Consider the following 27,151-nt stretch of genomic DNA (forward strand, 5'->3'; position numbering starts at 1 on the left):
ATGTGCAGGCTTGTTATATAGTTATATAGGTAAATTGCATGTCACAGGGGTTTCGTGTGCAGATTATTTTGTCACCCAGGCAGTAAGTATTGTACCCAATAGGTAGTTTTTCAGTTCTTTACCTCCCACCCTTAAGTAGGCCCCAGTGTCTGTTGTTCCCTTCTTTGTGCCCGTGTGTACTCTGTGTTTACCTCCCACTTATAAGTGAGAACATGTGGTATTTGGTTTTCTATTCCTATGTTAGTTTGCTTAGGATAATGGCCTCCAGCTCCATCCATGTTGCTGAGGAAGACATCTTGGTCTTTTTTTATGGCTGCATAGTATTCCATAGTATATATGTACCACATTTTCTTTATCTAGTCTACCATTGATGGGCATTTAGGTTAATTCCATATCTTTGCTATTGTGAATAATGCTGCAGTGAACATATGCATGCATGTGTCTTTATGGTAAAAAGATTTCTTTTTCTTTGGGCATATACCTAATAATAGGATTGCTGGATTGAATGGTAATTCTGTCAAGTTTTTTGAGAAATCACCAAATTGCTTTCCACAATGGCTGAACTAATTTACTTTCCCACCAGCAGTGTATAAGCATTCTCTTTTCTCAGCAACCTCACCAGCATCTGTCATTTTTTGACTATTAGTAGCCATTCTAACTGGTGTGAGACGGTATCTCGTTGTGGTTTTGATTTGCATTTCTCTAATGATCAGTGATGTCGAGCTTTTCTTCATATGTTTCTTGGCCACTTGTATGTCTTCTTTTGAAAAGTGTCTGTTCATGTCCTTTGCCCACTTTTTAATGGGGTTGTTCTTTTTTGCTTGTTAATTTAAGTTTATTGTAAACTCTGGATATTAGACGTTTGTCAGATGCATAGTTTGCCAGTACTTTCTCCCATTCTGTAGGTTGTCTGTTTACTCTGTTGATTTCTTTTGCTGTGCGGAAGCTCTTTATACTGTACCATTTGTCAATTTTTGTTTTTGTTGCAACTTCTCTTGGCATCTTCGTCATGAAATCTTTGCCAGGTCTTATGTCCAGAATGGTATTTCCTAGGTTATCTTGCAGAGTTTTTACAGTTTTAAGTTTTATATTTAAGTCTTTAATCCATTTTGAGTTGATTTTTGTACATCGTGTAAGGATGGGGTGCAGTTTCAATCTTGGATGTGGCTAGCCAGTTATCCCAGGACCATTTATTGAATAGGGAGTCCTTTCCTCATTGCTTGTTTTTGTTGACTTGTTAGGTGTGTGGCCTTACTTCTGGGCTTTCTTTTCTGTTCCATTGGTCTCTGTGTCTGTTTTTATACCAGTACCATGCTGTGATTGTAAGATTGTAACCTTGTATTAACAGTATAGCTTGAAGTTGGGTAAAGTGATTCCTCCAGTTTTGTTCTTTTTGCTTAGGATTGCCTTGGCTATTCAGGCTCTTTTTTGGGTTCATATGAATTTTTAAATAGTTTTTTTTTTAATTATGTGAAGAATGCCATTGGTAGTTTGGCAGGAATAGCATTGAATCTGTGAATTGCTGTGGGCTGTATGGCCATTTTAACAATATTGATTCTTCCTGCCATGAAATAGAATGTTTTTTCATTTGTTGGTGTCATCTCGGATTTCTTTGAGCAGTGTTTTTTGTAATTCTCATTGTAGAGATCTTTCACCTCCCTGGTTAGTTGTATTCCTAGGTATTTTATTCTTTTTGTGGCTTTGGTAAATGGGATTGCATTCTTGATTTGGCTTGCAGCTTGGATGTTGTTGGTGTCTAGAAATGCTTCTGACTTTTGTACATTGATTTTTATATCCTGAAACTTTGCTGAAGTTTATTGGATCAAGGAGCTTTTGGGCAGAGATTATGGGGTTTTCTAGGTATAGAATCATATTGTTTGCAAACAGACTTCCTATTTGGATGCATTTTCTTTTCTCTTGCCTGATTATGAGCAGTGTTTTGCCCTGATATTCTGTATTCTCAGTGAATACATGTCGTCTAAGTATGAGAAGCAATTTTTTTCTATTCTGAGTATTTTTAAGAAGGCAACTTATATGTGGTACTTTGTGTATTGTGTATGTTGGCAATTGGGGAAAAGAATAGATGGTTTGTACTAGGGCCTCTTGGGTTTTGTGTGTGTGTGTGTGTGTCAGTCATGAAAACAGTTACTCTTTAGCTACCTAGCATTTTTTCTCCTTTCAGTAACGCACCTAACCAACATTTACTCAGAATTTCAAAGCAAGCTTCAAATCAGTATTGAAAGAAGGAAAAATATAAAGGCATTTAATGGAAGAAAATGTTGGGAATAAAGTATAGGGCTGGCAACACTTACTTTTCTCACTTATTGAGAGTAATTTTACTTGGGAATTTATGAGAGAGAAAGACATTATGATTGCTCCAGGTAACTGCTGGCAAGGAACTATAGGCTTGGGGATAGACAAATGTGGCTGAGTTCATATAGAATGAGGGGATGGGATGTAAATTCTGTCAGCTGTTCCAGCAGTAACCTGTAATGTAGGCTAAAAATACAGATTTTGAGATTTATTTAATCAGAATCCCTGGAGTGTTAATTTTTATATCAAGATCTCATAGTGTTTTATTTGAAGTGACAGGGAGGTCTGTAGATAGCTGGACATGTATGGGACTGGAAGCTTAGGAATCTTTTAAGTTCTTCCAGGTTATTCTTACGTTCATTTGTTTATTCTGAAAATAGCATCTAATGTATTTTAAGAAATGGAATAGGCACATGGTATACATTGGGTAACACAACAGATAGGGTCCCCGTGCTTAATTCTTAGTCTTGTGAAGGTGACAAAAATACTTAAAAATATGTGATCATAAATTAGAATGAGTTTTATGGGAGAAATGACAGCAAATAGTGATGAGAATTAATGGGGAGGGGAATTGTCTAGATGAGAGGGAAAAGGTCTCCTTGAAAAGGGGATGTTAAGTGGGACTGCAGGATGAGAGGGAACCGTCTCTTGTCTATATGAGAAGTGAGGGTTAAACGTTTTCCAGGTAGAGAAAAGGAACACCATGTGCTATGTCTTAGAACCAGGGATATCCAGTCTTTTGGCTTCCCTGGGCCACATTGGAAGAAGAATAATTGTCTTGGGCTACACACCAAATATACTAATGATAGCTGATGAGCTAAAACAAAAAAAAATTGCAAAAGAATCTCATAATGTTTTAAGAAAGTTTACGAATTTGTGTTGGGCTACATTCAGAGCTGTCCTAAGCCATGTGGCCCATGGGCTGCAGGTTGGACAAGCTTGTCTTAGAAGGAAAGAGACTGGTCAGGTGCAGTGGCTCACGCCTGTAATTCCAGCACTTCGGGAGGCTGAGGTGGGCGGATCACGAGGTCAGGAGATTAAGACCAGCCTGGCTAACACAGTGAAACCCCATCTCTACTAAAAATACCAAAAGTTAGCCGGGCGTGGTGGCATGCGCCTGTAGTCCCAGCTACTTGGGAGGCTGAGGCAGGAGAATGGTGTGAACCCAGGAGGCGGAGCTTGCAGTGAGCTGAGATAGCGCCACTGCACTCCAGCCTGGGCAACAGAGTGAGACTCTATCTATCTCAGAAAAAAAAAAAAAAAAAAAAAGCAAAGAGATTGTGGAGATCCAGGTGCTGAAGAGAAGGTCTGCATAAACAGAACTTAGTAATGAGGTGGATGGCCTGGTATGAGGTTGAGGTTAGGTAAGCAGAGCCATAACATGCAGGACTTTCTAGGTTCCTATAAGATAGTTACTACTCATGGAGTTTATTCATGCTTTATTCCAGCTTTGGAGCCATAGATACAGAATACTTCGGTCAGTTTGGAAGGCTAGGTGGGATCCAGATTCTAAACGGTTCCTCAGGGTTATACTAAAGTATTTCTATTATCTTAAAAGGATGCTGAGACACTTTCGATGGTTGTTTATCAATAGCAAAGCATCACAGTGGTGTGTTTAAAATATTAATACTAGCATTGTATAGATTAACAGTTTGAATGACCAAAAGCTAGAAGACCAGACTACTGAGATGTTACAGGCTTTTAGGAATGAAATAGTTTGGTTTTAGAACTCAATAGCAAAAGGCAAATGTCTGAGATGCCTGAAAGAATCATAGAATGTAATAATATAGGAGCTAAGGGAGCAACCAAAAACGGTTTGTGGAGGGGACAACATTGGTACCATGAAGATAAATGGAACCCTCAGAAGGCATCCTTAATTTTTGAACATAATAATTTAAGAAGCTGACTTAAAGTGACTTAAAAGGTCAGTAGGTAGCTGGAAATGTATGATACTAGAATGCAAGAGAGGCAGGCTAGAGATTTGGAAGTTTCCCTCTTAGTATATAGGGGTAAGGGCAGCGGGGAAGGGGAGGTAGAGGTGCCACAGAGTCATCTGTATGGGACTTTTTTTTTTACCCTAGAACTGCTGAATCAGAATGTGTGTGTTTTAAAGTCTCTGTAGGCCATTCTGATGGACATCTGGGGTTAAAATCCATTCTCTTAGAGTTAATAGTTATGTAAAGGGAGGGAATGAAGTCTTAAAGAGGGGAAAGAAGGTAGTCATTTCACAAATACTGAGCATCCTGAGCATCAGTCTTACGCAGATCATTCTATTAGTAGCTGGAGCTACTATGAAAAAGGAACCCAACAGAGGTGATCTTTGTCTTGTAGGGAAAGTGGAGTAACTTACACTATGAAGGAGAAGTGCAGGGTACCATAAGAATTACAGCAGATAGACCTCATCTGAGGAAATAAAACAGACCTGAAAGATGAAGGAGACAAGGAAAAGTATCTCTTACTGCATTCAGAAGTGATTTAAGTTGAAGATGGATGAGCGAAGTTAATCTAGTATGTGGGCATTGGGCTTCCATTTATACTCCTTTGCCAGAGTAAATGTCCCCCATTTAAGGGTCCTAAAGGATGGAAGATTGTAAACCTTGGAACACATGTTTTGTAGTCAGTGAATTGTATAAAGTCCCCGACAGTCCCATGCCGTCTTTATGGATTGTTCTTACCCCAGGAATTTACCTAGCTTCTTTAGGTCTTTAGTCAGATGTCACCTTCACAGTGAGGTGACCTAATTATCTATTTAAAATTGCAGCCCCACTCCATTATTTTTCTCCATAGCACTTTAATATCATCTGACATACTGTATGGTTTTACTTGATTGTATATTTGTCTGCCTCTTCCAACTAGATCATAAATTCTGAGGGTAGGAACTTCTGAATATTTTTGTTCACTGGTCTATCTGCAGCTCAGAACAGGACCTGGTACTGAATAAATATGTTTGAAATGATTGAATGGATGAAAAGAAATGAGTAATAAGAATATTACCTAAGGGGGACAGTGGAGATAACAAAGGCTTTTTTGGCTTAGGAAAGGAACAGTAGCTATTTGAGTTTGTCACTAGTGAGGTGAACTGGCAAAGTGAAGGAAACTGAGCAACATTCTAGAAAATGAGAGGAAATCAAATACTTAGGTGAAAGGAAGTAAACTCTGGAAATACAGAAGGACACCTCCTAAGACTAGAAAAGATATTTAGGATTGATAGGCACTTCTAGCTAATGACTAGGGCCTTATATATATCCTTTTTAATTTTCTAGGCGGAATGCAAGCTTTAGGACTTCACCTGACAGATCCAAGTCAACGTCTTGTTCAGAACTGTCTTTGGACTCTCAGGAATCTTTCAGATGCTGCAACTAAACAGGTAAATTCTGAGTAAACTGGTGCCATGGGAATAGAGTCAAGATGAGTATGTGCTTGTACTGACCATCTGTTTTTATCTCCATAGGAAGGGATGGAAGGTCTCCTTGGGACTCTTGTTCAGCTTCTGGGTTCAGATGATATAAATGTGGTCACCTGTGCAGCTGGAATTCTTTCTAACCTCACTTGCAATAATTATAAGAACAAGATGATGGTCTGCCAAGTGGGTGGTATAGAGGCTCTTGTGCGTACTGTCCTTCGGGCGGGTGACAGGGAAGACATCACTGAGCCTGCCATCTGTGCTCTTCGTCATCTGACCAGCCGACACCAAGAAGCAGAGATGGCCCAGAATGCAGTTCGCCTTCACTATGGACTACCAGTTGTGGTTAAGCTCTTACACCCACCATCCCACTGGCCTCTGATAAAGGTAAACTGTCAAAGTAGAATTTACCTTTGTTGCAGAATTGAAAATGAAGCATCTATAGCTGTTGGATGGCTGTCTAAGCATAGTGATCAATAAGTAGGAATTGTATTCCTTAGTAAGTAGGAAGTATGGCTGCCATAGGGGTAAGATTCTGAAACGTTTGTGTAGTCAGAACTACTTTTAGTTGATACCAATAGATTTAGTGTGGTGGGAATTTTAGGGTAAGAAAATGATTTTGTTGAGTTGTATGCCAGTTCTTCCTTCTGTTTTTCAGGCTACTGTTGGATTGATTCGAAATCTTGCCCTTTGTCCCGCAAATCATGCACCTTTGCGTGAGCAGGGTGCCATTCCACGACTAGTTCAGTTGCTTGTTCGTGCACATCAGGATACCCAGCGCCGTACGTCCATGGGTGGGACACAGCAGCAATTTGTGGTAGGTAAATTCTTATAGTGATACCTGGCTATCTAAAAGGAATGCATAATTCCAAAGGATCCTGAACTTCTTTGGTCATTGGTTCCCCCCATCCGTCTTCCTGAAGAGCTAATGACAAAATAAATAAATAAATAATTACACATTTCTATGGCTGCAGAGAAAATAAGGCATAGTGTGGCCCCAGTGATATTTCCTTGGACACGTCCTTCACATGGTCAGTCTTACAAAGGTTGGGTTAGGTGTTTCATGAAGTGTTCTCATTTAATTTACACAAAGGCCCACTTCCTTAGGAAGAGGTAGAGTCATAATTTGAGATCAAATCTGTGTAATTTCAGAGCCTCTTACCCTTGCCTCATCATGCATTTTGACTGTAAATATTTAGCAGTCCGTTTTATTATCTTTTCTGTGAGTTAAACTTTTCTTATGGACCTAAGAATATAGTATTGATACATATTTCAAAAATAAGTAGTAGCATTTCTGTACTCTTAACCACAAAAATCTCAACCTGAAGCTTTGATACAAAGTTTGTGTCTTAAAAGTAGCTTCATTAAAAGTATAGTCTAAAGACATTTCTGATTTCTCAGACTTTAAGACCTTATTTAATTAGGTTAGTTTAGAAAACAAAGATGGAGCCTACCAGACCAGATGTTAGGAATCTCATTTTGCTGGTTGCTTTGTGTATGTACTCATATTGGGGCTTTGGCTTTCTTCATTTATTACTGTTGGTATTGGCCCATCTCCATGAGGTGACTTAATAGAATGTTGAGGGCACCTTTTATTTTAAATCTCTTTTCTAGGAAGAAGGGAGTTTTTGTGTCCTTGTAAGAATCAAGTTATTTATAAAAGCTGCTAAATGTAGCAGAATAATAACCCCTTTTAAAACTCAAATCCAGAAACAGGAGAAACAGATGGTACTTACATATTGCAAAAGCTGTCTTCCTTCTCCTATACGTGAGGCTGTCAGCTGAATAGTCTTGGAAGAGTGAGGAGTGAATTTTTCTGCTGGCAACTCAGTTAGTTTTAGCAGTTGGTGCTAAAACTTGGCAAAGTTTTCACCAAATACATGGAAGATATACAAAAATAGAGGGGGCATGTAAAAGAAAAACGTTGACATAGTCTGAGCATTACTTTCTCATCTTCTCTTTTTATATACCTTTTACCCAGAATGATTGGTACCCTTACTGTAGGAAAGTTGTCTTTGGGATTCAGCGCTGTATGGAAGCTCTGTTGCACTGTGTATGGGGGAGGGGTGCTGCTTTGAATTAGTGCTGCCAGGAGGCCTCTTTTCAGTGACATTCAAGTTAATGGAATCCTTCTTCCTTCCTGAACTAATTGCAAGTTACGGGGAACTTCGGGTATATAATGTAAATAATTACAGTCTAATAATTGTTCCTCAGAATGCAAAGCCTTTCAAGTTCAGAAACTTTACAGAGGAGAATGCCCTGTTTGTTAACCAGGTTTCTTTTGGCAGGAGGGGGTCCGCATGGAAGAAATAGTTGAAGGTTGTACCGGAGCCCTTCACATCCTAGCTCGGGATGTTCACAACCGAATTGTTATCAGAGGACTAAATACCATTCCATTGTTTGTGCAGGTATGTTTTAAGTGAAGTGTTCTAGGTTTTATGTCCATAAAATTTCCAGATTGTAATGACTAATAACATTTCAGAAAATTAGGGACCATAATAGGGTTACCAACATTTAATTTTATGAAAATTCCCTACATTTTTTGGTCAGTAAGAGAAACATTGAGACTTGAGAAGAGGGAGGAGATTTCACATTTCACTTTTATGGGTGCCTAGAGGGGAGAGCTGACCTGGGCTGCCAGAGGCAGGGCATAGACCCCCAACCAATTCTGGGTTTGCCAAATCTTAGATCAGTTAGAGTTGCCTCTGAAGAAAGGGTTTATAGCTAAAAAATATTATGGAAATCCAGTGCTCCAGAGCATTAAACACCCTAAGACATAAAATTCAGAGAATATTATTTACTACAGTGTGAATGCCTCTTGCACTCTGAATTAGGAATGTTTGCACCACAGTGGGGGGCTTGCCATGTTTTAGCTTTAGATTTAATTAGGTTTTGTTTGTGTTTTCTCCTTAGCTGCTTTATTCTCCCATTGAAAACATCCAAAGAGTAGCTGCAGGGGTCCTCTGTGAACTTGCTCAGGACAAGGAAGCTGCAGAAGCTATTGAAGCTGAGGGAGCCACAGCTCCTCTGACAGAGTTACTTCACTCTAGGAATGAAGGTGTGGGTAAGTAAAAAGGAACCAAAGCCTTTAGCAGATGTGTACATTGAAGTCTCAGTTTTTCCTCAAGGGCCTTTTTCTCCTTGTCTCTTAGCGACGTATGCAGCTGCTGTTTTGTTCCGAATGTCTGAGGACAAGCCACAAGATTACAAGAAACGGCTTTCAGTTGAGCTGACCAGCTCTCTCTTCAGAACAGAGCCAATGGCTTGGAATGAGGTAGGGAAGTGTGAGCAGTTATTTATCTGGTAGTTTCCTAGAGCAGGTAAGGCAGCTTGTTCTTTCCTCTCAAAACACTTAGTACACATTCATTTGCATTGATGTTTCCCTGGCTTGAGTATTTCTTCTTTATGCTGTCTAGCAACTGCTCTGAGGAAGAACTATAATACAAGCTTTAAAGAGCCTGTTCAGAATCATTACAAATAAGTTGTGTTGTTTAAAATTATAATTCATAAGGGAGAAAGATGAAAAATGTTACCAGATTAAAGAAGATTTTTCAAAAGGATGTAAGGAAAGAGGCAGTGTTAAACACTGTTAGAGGACAGTTCATCAGTATTTTTTACTAAACTTTAATAAAACTTTTCTATTTGAATTTCTGCTATGAATTTTTCTTCAGTATTTGTCCTCAGTACAGGTGGTTCCTTGAAACATTGTTTCTAATAAAACTAGAACATCCTGATATTTTATCCACTCTATAGAGATCATTGATGGTACACAGTCATACAGTGGATTATATTTGTTGAGTGAATGGAAAGAGAGATTGTTAGGTTTCCAATGATGCAGCTCTTGAGACCGGAGTTTAAGATCAGCCTGGGCAACATAGTGAAACCCCATCTTTAGCTGGGCATGGAGATGGATGCCTATAGTCCTAGCTACTGGGGAGACTGGGGCAGGAGGATTGCTTGAACCCAGGAGTTAACAGACTGCACTCAGTGACAGAGCCAGACTCCAACTCAAAAAAAAAAAAAAAAAGCAAATTACCAGTGAGTAGTGTGTTACTTGGGTTTTTAATAGGCATCTTATTAACATGTTCCAACTTGAGCCCTTAACTTTCTCCACCTACCCCCTTCCACAAACCTGTTTTCACTGTCTTCTCTGTCTTAGTTAATGTCAGCTTTGTCTGTCCAGCTGCTCAGGCTAAAACTTTTCTTTCATATAACACATCCTATCAGCAGCTCCTGTTTGCGGGTAGGCATTTTGCCTTTTTTTTTTTTTTTTTTTTAAACTGCTGTATCTCTAGCATGTAGAACAGTGCCTGGCAGCACATAGTAGGTGCTTAATATAATATTTGTTGTAAGATCAAGTCAGTGAGTATTTTTAATGTGAGGTGCAAAGAGAAAAAAAAATGTATCTTTGAGGTGTGGAGTTTTGAAGAACTTCCATTTTCTAAGCATTTGTGTAATGTTGGAGTTACTTGTTCCTTTTGTAATCTGAAAGTATGCTTTAAAAAAAATTAGTGTACTTTTGAGAATTTTCATTTTGCTTTCTGTTCTTCCTTGCTTTGTGCATGTTTATCTAGACTGCTGATCTTGGACTTGATATTGGTGCCCAGGGAGAACCCCTTGGATATCGTCAGGATGGTATGTGTCTCATATTTCTCGATTAACTCCAGATCAAGCTAAAGTTCTAAAACTTTATCAGAAGAGCCGGTTTGCTCATCTGGGAAACCAGTGTGGGCAGAAAAGTAGTGGCTTCAATTAAAAGCAGTTCTTAAATTCCAGTCAGCAACAGTATCTTTAATGCAGCACAGGGAATTCAGAGCCACACAATGAGTAGCAGTAGGATTACACCACCAACAAATACATGCTACTGCTAGGCCTCTGCAGTGCAGGATGTTACAATTTACCTGGCTTTTTATTCTCGTTTTGGCCAGAGGTGTCATAATACCTTTGTCTACAAGCTACCCAAGGAAGATAGGAAAACTCCTGTTTCTAGGCTCAGATCTGGGGTGGGTTTTTACACAGTTGCATTATCAGGGTTTTCTTGAAAAGCTAATTTAAATCTGGGTAATGAACATGGAGGATGGCATAGACCACTAACAATTATAACTGTCTTACATTTATAACCTCATGTGCTTCTACCTAATTATGAAACCACTAAAGCGCAGATTCTTACTGTGAGAAATAACATGTCAACCCTAAGATAGAATATGTTGAGGTTTCATTGAAATAGTGCCTTTCCTTAGTACTTTTGTGGGTGTCACTTGGACTTTTTGTCAAGATAGATTACACCTGCCAGACCTCATTATTATCTTAATCCTCCTTCCCATGACTTCTCACTGCCTAGGTGGTCACACAGTAGATTCCTGCTTCTCCTCCTCGGGAACCCCAAGTCTCTTGACGGGTAAATGCAGAGTGTTCAGGGTTAGACTAATGATGTGACTAGGCCCTGCTGGTGTGCCTATCTGATGGAAATAGATGTTATTTGTGTAGTCTCATGGGTGGCCTGGCACTGAGTAATTACTTGGCTAAAGAAAGCTGGAGGTTGAAGAGGCTAGAAAGTGTTGTTTTCTGACAAGTTTGCTGCTGAACTTTGGATGCCCTAACCTCAGTGTTAACGTCTATGTCTGCTTCTCTCCTCTCTCTTTTGCCTTCCTTCTTGCCTATTTTGTTGACACCCTGACTCTTCTAGATCCTAGCTATCGTTCTTTTCACTCTGGTGGATATGGCCAGGATGCCTTGGGTATGGACCCCATGATGGAACATGAGATGGGTGGCCACCACCCTGGTGCTGACTATCCAGTTGATGGGCTGCCAGATCTGGGGCATGCCCAGGACCTCATGGATGGGCTGCCTCCAGGTGACAGCAATCAGCTGGCCTGGTTTGATACTGACCTGTAAATCATCCTTTAGGTAAGAAGTTTTAAAAAGCCAGTTTGGGTAAAATACTTTTACTCTGCCTACAGAACTTCAGAAAGAAAGACTTGGTTGGTAGGGTGGGAGTGGTTTAGGCTATTTGTAAATCTGCCACAAAAACAGGTATATACTTTGAAAGGAGATGTCTTGGAACATTGGAATGTTCTCAGATTTCTGGTTGTTATGTGATCATGTGTGGAAGTTATTAACTTTAATGTTTTTTGCCACAGCTTTTGCAACTTAATACTCAAATGAGTAACATTTGCTGTTTTAAACATTAATAGCAGCCTTTCTCTCTTTATACAGCTGTATTGTCTGAACTTGCATTGTGATTGGCCTGTAGAGTTGCTGAGAGGGCTCGAGGGGTGGGCTGGTATCTCAGAAAGTGCCTGACACACTAACCAAGCTGAGTTTCCTATGGGAACAATTGAAGTAAACTTTTTGTTCTGGTCCTTTTTGGTCGAGGAGTAACAATACAAATGGATTTTGGGAGTGACTCAAGAAGTGAAGAATGCACAAGAATGGATCACAAGATGGAATTTATCCCTAGCCTTGCTTGTTAAATTTTTTTTTTTAAAGAATATCTGTAATGGTACTGACTTTGCTTGCTTTGAAGTAGCTCTTTAATTTTTTTTTTTTTTTTTTTGCAGTAACTGTTTGTTAGTTTTTTAAGTCTCTCGTAGTGTTAAGTTATAGTGAATACTGCTACAGCAATTTCTAATTTTTAAGAATTGAGTAATGGTGTAGAACACTAATTCATAATCACTCTAATTGTAATCTGAATAAAGTGTAACATTGTGTAGCCTTTTTGTATAAAATAGACAAATAGAAAATGGTCCAATTAGTTTCCTTTTTAATATGCTTAAAATAAGCAGGTGGATCTATTTCACGTTTTTGATCAAAAACTATTTGGGATATGTATGGGTAGGGTAAATCAGTAAGAGGTGTTATTTGGAACCTTGTTTTGGACAGTTTACCAGTTGCCTTTTATCCCAAAGTTGTTGTAACCTGCTGTGATACAATGCTTCAAGAGAAAATGCGGTTATAAAAAATGGTTCAGAATTAAACTTTTAATTCATTCAATTGTGTCACTCTTTTTTTCTTGTCATTAAGTGGTTTGTGAGGGTGGTAAGTAAGTAAGTTGATCCAACTCAACTTTATCCTGAGGAAGATAGATACATAGTGAAGTATAGTGAAGTAATTTGTTGTAGCGATAGAGAGGGCCCTACTTCTCTAGATGCAATTTGCCAAGTTTCTTTAGCATTTGGCCCTGGGGGCCCTACTTCTCTAGATGCAATTTGCCAAGTTTCTTTAGCATTTGGCCCTGGATTACAATGCTGGACCCCTAAAAAAGTGTTTCAGCCTTGCACATTGTGATTAGTTCTGGGCTTTGGTGGGAGAAAGCCAAGCAGACTATCTATCATCTCTACCCCAATCCCCCTCAGATGATTTGATTCCATTAAAGTAATGAAATAAATAGTAACTAACTAACTACCTACCTGGATTTGGATTTGAATCACCTTCACCCAAGTGTGACTCATTGGGAGAGGGGAATTCCTTCAACTCGACTTTGAACTAATAATTAATTAAATAAATTAAATAGGTTTAAGTGTTGATGGTTATCTGAACATAATCAGAACCAGAATGAGCCTTCCACACTACCTGCCAGATGATCCTGTCATCCCGGTGGTAGGTCTGACAAGCTTAGTTCATCTCTTCAGGTAGACCTGTTAAGACTTGTGTTTTGGTCTTTTAAAAAGTAAAAGTGTTTTGTCTTTAGGGAGCGCTCTTTCTGATTTACTGTTTTTATTTTGATGATGATAGTGACTATTAATTATGAGAAAAACATACATTCAGTTCTTTTTCGTTAAAAATCAGCTTCATCTGGGGAGGCCTTTTTGTGAATGCCCTTGCTTTGTAAAAATGAATTCTTCATTGTGGTCTAAAATGTAATTAGGGTTTGAAAAGAAACGTTCACATAGCTGATGATGTGGTAGGTCTCAGGTTCTGTCTCGTGTGTGATAAACCAAACCAGCCAGTATTTCAAGAAGCCTAGGGCTATTGGTAGGTTAACACCGTGAAGATCTTCAGTGAATTCAGCTTTTAACATAAAGAGCCACCGCACGGTGTTTCAGTTAAAGAAAGAACAACTTTTTAAAACCAGAAAACGTTTTCAGAGCTTTGCTAATTCATTGTATTTTTGAAGTTTAAAAACTTAATGTGAGAGTTAATCCAGTTCAACAAGGTGGCTCTGGAAGTACCAAGGGTGAATAATAGCCAAGACGCTTAGGAAAAATAGCACTTGCTCTAGCAGCTGTCAAGGCCTAACTACTTAATACAAAGCTAAAGTTAGTTAACCCTGTTACAGGAATAGGGATATAAATACAGATTAATACAGAATAATACACAGGCATTTAAAGACTCTTCAGAGACAGCGTTGGAGATCCGAGTGGGAGGAGAGCAACTTTTGCATAAAGGTTTGAAACAGCCATTGGAATAAAACAATATAGAAAAACATCCATGACCCAACAAAATATCAAGATTTTAAATAAAGGCAGTAGTACTGATTTTTCTTTTGCCTCAAGCGCCAGTAAGGCTTGGTAGGGCACAACGCTGACAGTCTACACTGGACGCCCATGTGTCCAACAATCTGTTCACACGAGACAGTGCAGTGAAAAACCACAGCTTCAGTGATGTGGGTGTCAGTATAGTATGCATATATCTATCTCACATAATACTGAACAAAAGCAAGTTACAGATGCATGCTTTAGAACTCCATTGATCATCAATTAAAAAAAGGGACAAGCTATTTTAAGGAAAATATCCACAGATGGAGCAAGGAGATGATTAGATGACTATAGAAATCAGAATAATGGTTAACCTGGAGAGGGAGGTGCATGGGATGCTGGCAAGGTACCTGACCTTTCCTGTAAATAGTGGTGAAGAAAGTGAGGTCAAGTTTTCAATACCAGAAGTAGTGGTGGGGAGGAAAAGGCCTAAAAGGAATGCTGCCCACTTGCATTTCCGGGTACAGGAGGTGAAAATGACAAAATGAACATGGCCGTTGAGAATAGGAGGGCTTTCCATCGTGAGTTTTCTTTTTTCAGTTGTGCTGTAGTTATGAGACAGCCTTGAGAGTTAAGACATTTGATCCCATTGCAGCAACCGCCACTGAACCAAAGAAGGAAGCTTTTCTATGTTGGAACAGATCTTACAGACATGAGGCTTTGAAATCTGATGATCTGAGTCCTTAATAACGAAAGATCTTAAGATAAATACACTCTTTAACTCTTGGTTGCTATAATAAAAAGATGTGAATTGTGCTGTTTTGTTTGTTTATAAAGCAAAGAATGCTAAGTTGATCTGCAGTTCTATTAAGTGAGAACCTGCCTTTCCTTGCCTTGAGCAGATCACCCACCAAAGTGAAATTATGAAATGATGGGGCTGCAGGGGCTGTCAGGGCAGTTCTTCCTTTTTCTTTTATCGCAGCCTCCTATGTGGAATTCTGTATAATACCCATTCCACCACTTGAGACTCCAGTAAACATAGAAGGAAGTGACAAGTTTCAGAGTTGAGGTTGTGGGGGAAGGTCAGAACAGGCATAGGGGTATGCAGGAAGGCAAAGGAGAAACCCCACCCCTATGTATTTCCAAAGTAGGTTTTGGCATGAATAGGGAAAGTTCCGTGTGTCCATAAATGTAATTTCCATGTTAGGTACGACTGAGAGCCACTCTGTGACAAAGCAGTTCTACTCAGAATTATTTGAGGTATACTCACGAGTATGTACAAGGAATTCATTGCAACACTGTCAAAGATAGCAACCCAAGTAGCTGTCAAAAGGGAACCTAACTAGTTAAGCAAATTTTGATGCATCTATTTGGTGGACCACTCTGCAGTCAAAGGGGGGGGGGGGGGGAAACCAGCCCATAAAGCTGTGTTTTGGAATAAAATGGTCTTCAAAATACATAGTAAGAGAAAAAGCAAGGAGCAGAGTTGACAGCTGCTCACATATGGGTAAAAAGGGGTGGGTGCAGAATCTTTGTGAAGATATGCATAGACCATCCCTGGATGCACACGAAGACCCTAGTGGCAATGGGCACCTTGCAGGAGGAGACAGGGAGAGGACTAACAGCGTGTGAGGGAGGGACTCTGCTGTCTATCTTTTGGGTGTTTTCACCAGGCTTCATTTGTACCAGGCTTCTGGATTGGATATCACCATTCAAATGTAATTCTTTATTAAAACACCTAATGAATGCATTTGTCCACCCGCCTCAACATCAAGCCTCTGATGGGAGAGGCCAGAGGCTGGATTTTAAGGGCAGATTAAAACTCCTCGTTCTAGGCCCAGCTTCTTGCTCCCACACACCACTTCTCAACCCCACTGAAGCTTGAGGCCAAGGCTGCCTAGCTTTGCCTAGTCTCGCCCAACCCCACTCCAGACAGCTGTCCCAAGAGGCCAAGCCTCTTGTAGCTTTCTTGCAGCCTCTTCCCCCGTTCCCTACCACTTGCTACCGTAGCCCCTGTATGTATAAGATTATATTCTACATTGCATTTTTCTGTTGCCAGGGGAAAAAGAAAGGGCATCTTGCTTCAGGTGGAGACAGGAGAGACCTGGTGAGGGAGATTCCTCTCCCATCACCTTGTACGAGAGCCTTAGCCACCAGAGCCCCCATTTTCTCAACTATAACACAGGGATGATGCCTGCCCTGTGTTCACAGAACCGACCTGAGAACCTCACAGGAGAAACTTGAAAAGATAAACTGCAAAGAACCATAAGATAGTAAATTCTGTTGCTGCATTCCACTGACTCACCTACTTAGGCGCCATGAGTGATTGTCAGCACCTTTCAGGACACCTGTGACCAGAGTTACCCCAAATGGTGCTTCACGGAGGGACAGCTTAATGGGGATGCAGACTCGGCTATAAGTTAAGGCAAGGTCTTGGAACTTTGGGCTTGCTGTTAGTGGAGGGAGAGGAATAGACCTGTGTGCAGCCACTCACCTGAGCCGCCTCTGCCCTATTGCTTGTCACCTCCTTTGCCTCTCACCTCTGTGACTTCAGTGACCCATTCATCCCTGAAGAGAGCCAGTGGATTGTAGCTAATAAGCAGATAGCTGAAGCTTGGGGATGGAGGGAAGGAGAGGGCTAGTAGGTGTGGGCCCTTTGCCACTGCCAGAATCCTAAGAGCTGAGAGGCCCAGGGGGCCAGCTCTGCTCTCAGAATGGAGCCACTTAGGCATGCCAAATACTAAGGTACAGGCCTGGGGAGGGCAGGGAAGGGTTACTGCTGTTAGCTGCCCTCTGCCCAACCAGGCTGCTCATATCCCCTACCTCTGAACTCAAATGGACCTGGGCTGCTGCTTTCCATAGGCACCTTTCCACCAGGACACAGCCTCACCAGGGACAAGGCTTGGCATGGACTAGCTTTAGTGGCCCAACATGTTTGGCAGGGCAGGGGCTCTGCTTGGGACCATCATCTTGTCCTTGCTTACCCAGATAAGCTTTTCCCCAGACAGGCAACACCGGGGCCTAGGGCCAGGACTGGTCCACTGAACAAAATGGCTCTGGAATATTAAGAGTTTCCTGTTCTCTGTTAAACAGCAAAGACGACTCCTTGCTCAAGTGAGAAGGGGAAATAAAAAGAATCTTCCATTACTCTGAAATACCCTGAGAGGACTCCAGACCCAGAACCCCATGGGCGTTACCCCACCCAAGAACTAAAGGGAGACGGCAAAGAAAACAGACCTCAGCCTGTTCCTGTATCCAGCAGGCAAAGCCACTGGAGCTGAGAACCAAGCCTCTGGCTGCTCCATCAAGTACTCCCCACTCAATCCCAGAAGTGCAGGCAAAACCAGCCAGGCCAGGGCCACATGGGCACACACAGCTGGAGATGAGCACACCACCCAGGAGGACTTAAATAGTGAAGCCTCCTCACCGTGGGCACTAAGTAGGCTATGTGAGGTCAAATGAAGCTGCCTGTTCCTGGGTCACTCTTAGAGGGCACACACTCATATCCCAATTAGTCACAGCCCAAGCTTTGTGCACCCCATTAGGGGATGAACACAGGGTATGGAGTCAGAGTCCTGGGTTCAGCCAAGCTGTGGGTCCTTGAGCAAGTGGAAACGGCTCCTCTGAGTCTGTTTTCTCATCAATGAAATGAAACTAAGACAGCTTGCTTTGCAGGTTGTGGTGGGAATTACATAAGGTAATTGACATTCCCTTTGATGCAGTTGTGCACAGAACTGTTTTCATTGTAAGGCAATGAAACTATATCTGAACTATAACACAGGGACGATGTCTGCCCTGTGTTTACAGAACTGACCCAAGAACCTCATAAAGTAATGAGGTACTGATGAGGATGCTTCTGGCTGGGCTGCAATGAAATGCTTTACAATGAAAACAACAGTTCTGTGCACAACTGCATCAAAGGTAATGTCAAATAGAAACTGTCAAACTACCCAGGTTACTGTGTCAGAGGGGCTGTTGGTGACAGCATGACCAGCTTCCTGAGATGCAGTAGATGCGGCCATCTATGGGCCAACATGGCCAATGCCTGGGACAGAATCCATCTGGGCAGTGTTAGAAGGCAAATCCCCTAAGAAGAAGCACCAGAGCATTGGAGCTGGGAAAAGGGTTGGCAGCCACTGATTTAGTGTAGCCTTTTCATTTTGCAGATGGGGAAAACGAGGCCCCAGAAAGGCCAAGGCATGACCTCAACTTACCCATCTGGTTGGAGCTGCCCAGGGCCCACCCCTACCTACCCAGTCCAGATTCAAGAGTAAGAATTCCCAGTACAGCAGTCCCAGCATACTTCCACAGTATCCACCCAATATTGCCATGGGCTTGACTGACTCTTACATAGGAGGTTCTAAACATACGTGAGGGAACATGAGGCAGACATGGGATTAGGTGGCAGAATTTGGGGGAAATGATTCTACCCTGATGCCATCATCCCATCTAGATGGGCAAACCTTCAAGGAAGCCAGTGTTCTTGAGCATTTTGCATTCCTTTAGGCAAACTTTTCACTATCTGTGCTGGTCAGTGAGTCTTACCCAGTCCTCCCCAGGATTCGTGGAATCAGTTTGCTCCTGAAATGAACAAAAGCCAGGCAGGTAAAAGGGGAGAAGACAAGAGGCTCAGAGATTAGCTTCCAAAGGCTTGCTCTGGAGCTGCGGCTGGGAGAGCATTCCTGCCTCGTCCCACCCTTCCGCTCTTCCCTGAGGAGAGGAGAGATGCTCACAGATGCTGGCAGGCTGAGGACTGTGCTTCGCATCCACTGCTTTATTACCACAGGCAGTGCTAACCTTAGCCCACCTGGCCCACACAGAGAGGGAAAGAACATTTCTGAGAACAGCTAACAAACCTGGGCTTCCCAGATGCATTCCACAGGAACCAAGGAAGTCCACTGAGTCAGTTTTCTAGGCCCTGGGGTTAGTGAGCACTTGGGCCACCAGGTTCTGGGTTAAGCTGACTTTATTAGGTCCAAATACAGCTGTGAGGGGATGTGGCAAAGGTGTCTGGGAGCTGACCTTGCTTATGCATCCGAGGGCTGGGGCCACAGGGTGGGCTTGTGCTAAGCACTTTCTTGCCTAGTGTCCAACAGCTTGGAGGATTTCCAGGGCCAAGGGAGCCACCACACTGTCGGCAAATGAACTGTAAGAAAAACCAAAGTAGGTACACTTAATAGGCATCTCTAAGGTAAAGTGCTCCCCCCTTTCAAAGGGGCCAGCCTCTTTTGCACCCGAGTATGTGATGGACCAGCTGCAGCATCCTCTTGGGAAGCAGAAGCAGGAAAGCCTGGCCCACAGTCCTGGTGGGGTTCAGAATTGGCCATGCCAGCACCCTGAGCTATTTCTGAGCTCCCAGCCTCAGCCACCACTCACTATCTGAGCCACCTCTGCCAGAAACACTGCCAGTGAGTGGTAGGCAGCCAGACTCTACGAGGCCTGGGGCCTTCAGTGGGCCTGCCTGGCTCCTGCCTGGAGCTGACTTATGTGTCCCAGACCCACTCCACACACTGACCCTCCCTGCTCCATTGCCCTTTCCAGCCTATCAGCCAGGAGCTTTCTTACTCTTATAGGTGTGAATGTGCAATTAAGAGCTTAAAACGGGAACTTTTTTACTGGAGCAAATTGTTTGAGACACATTTAAACCTATGTTTAACAACTGCTAGCAAAGAAAAGACTGAAACCAGTGACCCTTGAAGTGTAAAATTAGCTCGTGGCACACTCTTGACTGCACAGAAATAGAGCCGGTACCAAATAAATGGGGGGGGGGGTGGGGGGGGGGCGCTTCATAAAAGATGTGGGTGGCAGTGGGATGGGGCCATGACCAGGAGACCGTTCCATGCATTCCTGCTCTGCGCATCAAAGGCCCTGTGTGACAGAAGGAATGTGTTTGAACTTGGCCCGCCCCTGGCTGAGTCTAGGCTAGACTAGTGGGGCCATGCTGCGCACCCGCACACAGCAGGCCCAGTGAGGCTGGAAAGGACAAACTACTGGCAGAGCAGCATCGGAACTGAGAACAATGCCATCCACTCACTCTTGGTTGACAAGAAAACCCTTTCTGGTAAGGCAATCTGAACAAAGTCCAAACGAGAACTTTGCAGGAGCAACTTCCCCGCCCAACACAAGATCTGTCTGGTGTAGACGTTTTAGATGCTGGAGTACTGAGTGTGGGTGCAGGACAGACCACCAGCCTCATGGACCACTAAACCTTGTTTTGACACATTTGGTCCAAATTTGGGTCCAGCATGAGGATGTGCTATTTTTGGCTAAAAGGCAGCTGTAGGTCCCTACTATGAGGAGACCCATAGCGCAGGTGCCTAGAGCGAAGGGGCTCTCTAGAGCTGTCTGTCAAACTCCACTCCTCTGTGGCTCTCTCTGTGCCCTCGGCATAAATCTGTGTAGCTGGCTCTATAATGGCATTTTGCACAAGGCCAGGATCCGATGGCATGTGCTCCTCAAAATGGTCTTACAGGAGGCCTATAGGCCAGTCACTGTTCACACCTTACATGGCAGGGGCTCAGCAAGGTGTGAAGGGGTTTCTTGCAGGAAAGTCAGTCTCTCCTGCCCCTCACCTCACAGAAAACCATGAATACAAACTTACTTCTATGGTTTATGCTGAAGACAAAAGGGGTAGGGTTAGGCTAAAAAGGATGGTATCCTCCCCTCTCACCTATCCAGGATTAAATACAAAAGGCTGATTGGAATTGAGCCTTCTCTGCAAACTCACCTTCTTAGCAATGCTTCAGCCACTTATTTTTCTTCAAATTAATAACAAACCCAAAGCACACCAGGAAGCAGATTTCATAGAAACATGTAGTTCTAAAAACAGAATCTACCAGGAAATGGCAGACAGCCTTCCAGGTCCAGTGAAGGTCAGGCACCCCATAGGAGGCGGGTCCTTCTCCCCAGGGTAGGGAAATGCTCCACTGAGCATCAGCGTCTCTGTGGGGCTGGCTGGGATGCCAGCTCCTTCTGCTTTTACAGCATGTAACATGCTCCTGGGTGATAGGCCTATCTCCGGTCTGTGGAACTCACTTCTAGGATGTTCTAGACACACTGACTGTACAGCCAAGGACTGGGAGGCTAGCCTAACCCCATGCTGTCAGCTTCTGGGTGTCAAATACGCAGTTCTGTGTGGTCCCTCTGAACTTCTGGCTGAGGAAGGTAACCTGGTGCAGCAGAGCAGGCTAAGCTGTCACATTTGCCCCAGCCCTGCCTGGGCCTTGAGTCCTCCACAAGGTGGTGATGAGGATGCCTCTGGCTGGGCTGCTGATGGGGACATGTGTGCACAGGCCAGGGGCTGCCTTTCTCATGAGGTTCCTTGCATCTCCCACTTGGTCATCCACTCAACCTCTTTGGGGGCCTCAAGGTGGGAATACTGTTTCCCCTGGCAGGACTAAGACTTTCTCTCCCCCTGTTGATTCCTGTCCCCTCACCTTCCCCACCATAACTGGGGATTCCCGGTGTGTGGAGTGGCAGAGTTTCCCTTCCCACACTGGGAAGGATCTCAGTGGACAGATGATGGGCTGGAAGGTGGTAGTCCCTGGTGTGGAGGGAGATGAGTGGGAGGAGTGGAGAAAGGAATGGCTGAGAGTGTGTGCTGATCTAGAGCAGACTGCTGATCCTCCTGGGCCCCACTTACCCACTCCCAGAGGCCAGCCGCTCCAGAGCCCGCAGGAGGCTGCCTGCATTCTTGAGGCTCTCCAAGTGCTTCTCATTGGAGGTGATCTGCAAGGGCAGGAGGAAGAAGACAGTGGTCAGCTGACCCGTCCCTGACTCATGCCCTGTTGGATGGGCACCCTGAATATCAGGCCTGCATGGTGCTGTGGCTGCCTAAGGCACTGGGGGGTATCCCCTGGGCTTGTCTGAAACCCCCATGCGTAACCTCCCCCACAGAGTATTGCTGACCAAGGGGAAAGAGGCAGGACACTGGTGGTCCTCAGGGGAGGGGACAAGGCAGTCTGCTGGGGCAGAAGACGGCCAGTTCAGGGCAGGGTGCCTCCTGCGGATCTCTCAGGAGGGTTTGTGTCTGGGAACCTGAACTTTCCAATTAAAGCAAAACTATGTTTTCTGTGCTGGGACTCAAGAGGCCTGGCTAGCAACTGGAAATCTGTCTTTGGGGCTCTCAGCCCAACATGATCTCTTTCACATGGATAGAAGGATGCCAAGAAGGTGCCTGGGGACCTGGGAGAGAGGCATTAATAACTAAACCCCAGGAAGTGTGCCCATGCTAATCGCCACAGTCCTGTGAGAAAAACACTTGGGCATGCCTGACTCTGTAGCACCTATTTGCAGAATCATACACTCTCAGGGCTAGAATAGGCTCAGGTGGGGATTTATCTAGTTCTGGCACCCAGAGACCTCACAATTCAGACCCTCCATAAAATGAGTCCATGTCCTGAAAGGCAGAGAAGAGAAGGCTTTGATTCTACTATTAGACTTGCTTCTCTTAATTCACCATTGCCTCCTATTGTTATCTTTGTTAGTTTAAAATTTCTTGTAATAAACACTTGTATGGCACTTTACATTTCAGAATGCTGTTTCCTATATGTTTTCTCATTTAATCTTCTCAACAGCCTACCTTACAAGGTAAGTATATATCATGTTTTATTTATGAGGTAACCAAAGCTGAAATTAAGGGGCTGCTACAGGAGTCCACATGGGGCCAGATTCCCTCCCCACCATGAAGGCGGAACCAGGATGGCTTCAGCTGACTTTGGTCATAGCAACCAAGGCTGGATTATCGTCTCCTTAGTTAAGAGGCTCAACATTTTTTAATCAATCACTCATGATAGGTCACAGGGGTAACTAAACATTAACATGAACTCTGAATTATATATGAATGCATTCGCACCTCCGCTGAGATCCTCTCCCACCTTCCTGAGTATGCCAGAGAACAGCTGCCAGTTCAACTGCATCAGGTGTGATTTCTGCAAAGATTTGCATCTCGGAAGAGCTGCACGTAAATTTGTTCTGAAATTGCACCCAACTTGATGTGTTCAAAAGACTACTGCTTAAAAATGCCAGCTGTAGTTCAATTATGTCTGAAGTATGCATAAACTTACACTGAAGGTACACTCCCCATCAGGGGTCTTCAGTGAGGATTCCCACTTCATTTTTCTCAGAACTGCCTCAAACAGGTCAGCTGACTACATCCAGGCTCACTGCCCCTGACCAGCCCTGCCAAGAGATTGTGTGCAGAGGCTGTGCTCCCAGAAAATCACCCACAAGTTGCAAATAAATCAGAAGATGACTTTCATCCACAAGGCTGGTTAGAAGGTGCAAATAGAAATCTACAGTGACAGTTATGTGATCAAAGGAAGATGCCAAAATAGTATCATGTGTAGCTGACATAAATGTAGATGTAAACAACGCCAATTGGAAACTACGTGGTTTGGCCATTTACCTGACTCTTATTAATAACATCAGCTGTTGTTCTGTATATAAGGATGAGTTAATTCAAAAATAAAAATTTTAAATTATATCAATCAGAGGTTCCAGTTCTGGGTAAGACAGAGAAAACACATGACACTCTTTCTCTCCCTCTGGATGCAAATCTACAGCACGGCTATTTCAGAACACTGAAAAGCAAACAGCAACAGGTAAATAGGAGAGGACACTGAATTCAAAGCACCACTGAACTGGCAGTGAGTTTATCACTTCTTTCTTAGCCTGGATGCAACAAACCCAAACCCCAAAAGCCCTAGAAGAAACCCAGCTTGAGGAATAGAGAAGGGAAATCCCCAAAACCCTAGAGAGTAGATGAAACCCCCTCAAGATTGTTTTGCTCTTTTTTCTCCATCCTCTTGTGTCCCAGGCCATTCTGTGATGGCAGCAGTGGTAGTGGGGACAGAGGTGGCAGCAACAATAGCCAGCAAAAGGAGCCTGCAACCAGAACTCTATTCTTTCTCTGTTCTCCTAGTGTTTGGCCTGGATGTTGCATATGGAACTAGGCAGTTTTAGGCCAGATAGAAAATGGGAAACCCAGAGAACCAGAAAGTACTGGGGAGAGAATGAATCAAGAAGAGCTTAGTAAAGTTACTCCATAAAACTGTCTATGAACTCTTGGCCTCACCCCCAACCTGTGTATGCATGGAACTGATCCCAATAGCATGCCCCAGAATTGAAGAACTGAGGTAACAAATATACCTCTGCTCACATCCCAGACTGACCCCTGGGGAGGGACACACCAGATAGATGCACATAGCACTGCAAAACCTGTGAAACCAATAAGACACTGAAATTACAATTCCAACCTGCAGCCTGAACCTAATCAGCATGATTGCTTGCTAAAACAAAAATATCAATATTCTCTGTAGTATTTAACAAGACAGGGTCTTATAATGTAATATTTTAAATGACCAGGATACAATTCAAAATTACTTGGCAAAAGCAACCATAAAATCTCAGCTGACATGAAAAAAGACAATCAACAAAGGACAATAAACAAAATGACATATGTTGGAATTATCTGACAAAGACTTCAAAGTGCTATTATAAAAATGCTAAAAACAATCACTAACACTCTTGAAACAAGTATTACAATAGAATGTATCAGTAAAAAAGAAGAATATATCAAAGAAGAACCAAATGAGAATTTTCTAACTAAAAACATAATAACCACAAATTTAAAGTCATCACTGGATAGACTCAATAGCAGAATGGAGACAATAAAAGGAATGAGTCAGTGAACCTGAAGATAGATCAACAGAAATTATCCAATCTCAGCAGCAGAGATTGAAAAAAAAAAAAAAAAAAAGATTGAGAACACAAATGAGCAGCACCTCAGGGACCTATGAGACAATAGCAAAAAGTTTTTGTCATTGGAGTTCCAGAATGAGAGGACAGAGAATAAATGAATGAAAAAGTATTTGAAGAAATCATGACTAAAACTATTCCAAAATGTGCTGAAAGAAAGAAATCTACAGATTTAAGAAACAATAAATCCCAAACAAGATTAAACCCAAAGAAATCCATAACCAAACCCATCAAAATCAAACTTGCTGAAGACAAAGGATGTTGAAAGTGGGCAGAAAAAAAAATGATATATTACTTATAGGGTAACAGTAACTTGAATTATTGTGAATTTCTCATCTGAAACTACTGAGGCCAGAAGATTTTAAGATACTAAATGAAATGAACTACCAAACTAAAGTTATATACCTAGAAGATATCATTCAGAAATGATATCACGGTTTCAAAATATTATTTAGGAATGAAGGTGAAATAAAGATATTTTCAGATGAATGAAAACTAATAGAAGCAGAGCTGCTATAAAAAATTTACTAAAGGAAGTTCTTCAGAGAGAAAGCAAATAACACCAGAAGGAAACTTGGAACATCAGGAATGAAGGAAGAGCAATAAAAATGGTAAATATAACAGGATATTATCTTTCTTTAAAAGCTGTTTAATAGTAGAAAAGAAAAAATACATATAATATTGTACTGATGGGGTTTTCAACATATGTAGATGTAACATATAAGACAGCTGGAACATAAGATGGGGGAGAGCAAAGGAACCTATATGGTAGTAAGGCTTTTATGTTCCATTTGAAGTGGTAAAATATTGTCATAAGTAGACTCTAAAAGGTTAAGTATTTTATAACTCCAAGAGCAACCACTTAAAAAAATTATACAAAGAGATGTAATTAAAAAAAAACCCACAATAGATAAATTAAAATTTAATATTAAAAATGTTCAAATAGCTTAAAAGAAAGCCGGAAAAGGAAAAGTGAGGAAATAAAAACACTGAACCTAATCAGAAATCAAATAAAAAGGCAAACTACATTGTAACATACCAAGAATTACATTAAATGTAAATGATCTAAATGCAGCAAGTAAGAATCTCCTGAATGATTTTTAGAAATGATCCAACCATCTATTGTGTGTAAGAATCTTAATTCAAATATAATGAGATAGTGGTTTAAAGTAAGAGGATGAAAAAAGATATACCATGCACACATAAATCAAAAGAAAGCTAGAGTGGCTATAGTAATGTCAGGCAAAGTAGACTTCAGAGCAAAGAAAATTACCAGGGACATATTTTGATTAAAGGGTTTTGTAACCAAGAAGACATAACAATAAATGTGTATACATCTAACAGTAGAAATTACACATACAGAAAGCAAAAACTGATACAACTGAAAAGGAAAACAGATAAATTCACAATCGTAGTTGGAGATTTCAAAACTCCTCTCATGGTAAGAAACAGGATAAGTAGACAAAAATCAGCACGGATATAGAAGAACTGAGGAACCCCATCAACCACATGAATCCTATTGACATTTGTAGATCACTGATCCCATCAACAACAGTATTCACATATATTGCAAGAATCCAGGAATACTTACAAATGTATACAGTATTCTGTGTCATAAAACATATCTTAACACATTTAAAAAAACTGAAACCATATAAAATACATTCTCTGACCATACGGAATTAAACTAGCAATTAATAACCAAGATAACAGGAATATTTTCAATCACTTGGAATTAAACAGCACACTCCTAAATAATCCAAGGGTTAAAGAGGACATTCCAAGAAAAATTAGAAAATAATCTTAGCTGAATGAAAATGACCTTGATACAACATGTCAACATCTGGAAGGGGGCTAAAGCAATGCTTAGAGGGAAATCTATAGTACTAAATACTTATTCTAGGAAAGAAGAAATGTCCCAAATCAATCAATAATTTAAGCTTCTACATCAAGAAACTAGGAAAAAAGGGCCGGGCGCAGTGGCTCACACCTGTAATCCCAGCCCTTTGGGAGGCTGAGGAGGGCCGATAACTTGAGGTCAGGAGATTGAGACCAGCCTGGCCAACATGGTGAAACCCTGTCTCTACTAAAAATAGAAAAATTAGCCAGGCGTGGTGGAGGGTGCTTGTAATCCCAGCTACTCAGGAGGCTGAGGCAGGAGAATTGCTTGAACCCAGGAGGCAGAGGTTACACAGAGCAGAGATCATGCCACTGCACTCCAGCCTGCGTGACAGAGCGAGACTCCATCTCAAAAAAAAAG

At 42.0% G+C, this 27,151-nt stretch overlaps 2 protein-coding genes across 17 annotated transcripts in view; one reads left to right on the forward strand and one right to left on the reverse strand.

Moving 5' to 3' along the window:
* The window catches only part of CTNNB1 (catenin beta 1), a 41,234-nt gene extending 28,525 nt beyond the window's left edge, over positions 1-12,709 (forward strand). For 3 of the 7 annotated variants that reach the window (XM_063703714.1, XM_063703716.1, XM_063703719.1), the window contains 8 exons: positions 5,577-5,680; positions 5,765-6,103; positions 6,375-6,533; positions 8,005-8,124; positions 8,630-8,780; positions 8,869-8,990; positions 10,291-10,351; positions 11,403-12,709. In XM_063703714.1, the coding sequence (XP_063559784.1) occupies positions 5,577-5,680; positions 5,765-6,103; positions 6,375-6,533; positions 8,005-8,124; positions 8,630-8,780; positions 8,869-8,990; positions 10,291-10,351; positions 11,403-11,611 (1,265 nt within the window). In that variant the 3' untranslated portion in view covers positions 11,612-12,709. The remainder of the gene's footprint in view (positions 1-5,576; positions 5,681-5,764; positions 6,104-6,374; positions 6,534-8,004; positions 8,125-8,629; positions 8,781-8,868; positions 8,991-10,290; positions 10,352-11,402) is intronic. The other 4 variants (XM_063703715.1, XM_063703717.1, XM_019023764.4 and 1 more) reach the window with 2 other exon arrangements.
* Positions 12,710-19,081: 6,372 nt separating this feature from the next.
* Positions 19,082-27,151, reverse strand: part of ULK4 (unc-51 like kinase 4) — a 715,846-nt gene continuing 707,776 nt past the window's right edge. For all 10 annotated transcript variants that reach the window (XM_055381350.2, XM_063703713.1, XM_055381348.2 and 7 more), the window contains 2 exons: positions 21,776-21,861; positions 19,082-19,279 (listed from right to left, as the gene is read on the reverse strand). In XM_055381350.2, coding sequence (XP_055237325.2) covers positions 19,216-19,279; positions 21,776-21,861 — 150 coding nt within the window. In that variant the 3' untranslated portion in view covers positions 19,082-19,215. The remainder of the gene's footprint in view (positions 19,280-21,775; positions 21,862-27,151) is intronic.

This window comes from Gorilla gorilla, chromosome 2 (assembly GCF_029281585.2).
Source record: "Gorilla gorilla gorilla isolate KB3781 chromosome 2, NHGRI_mGorGor1-v2.1_pri, whole genome shotgun sequence".
Lineage (NCBI taxonomy): Eukaryota > Metazoa > Chordata > Mammalia > Primates > Hominidae > Gorilla > Gorilla gorilla.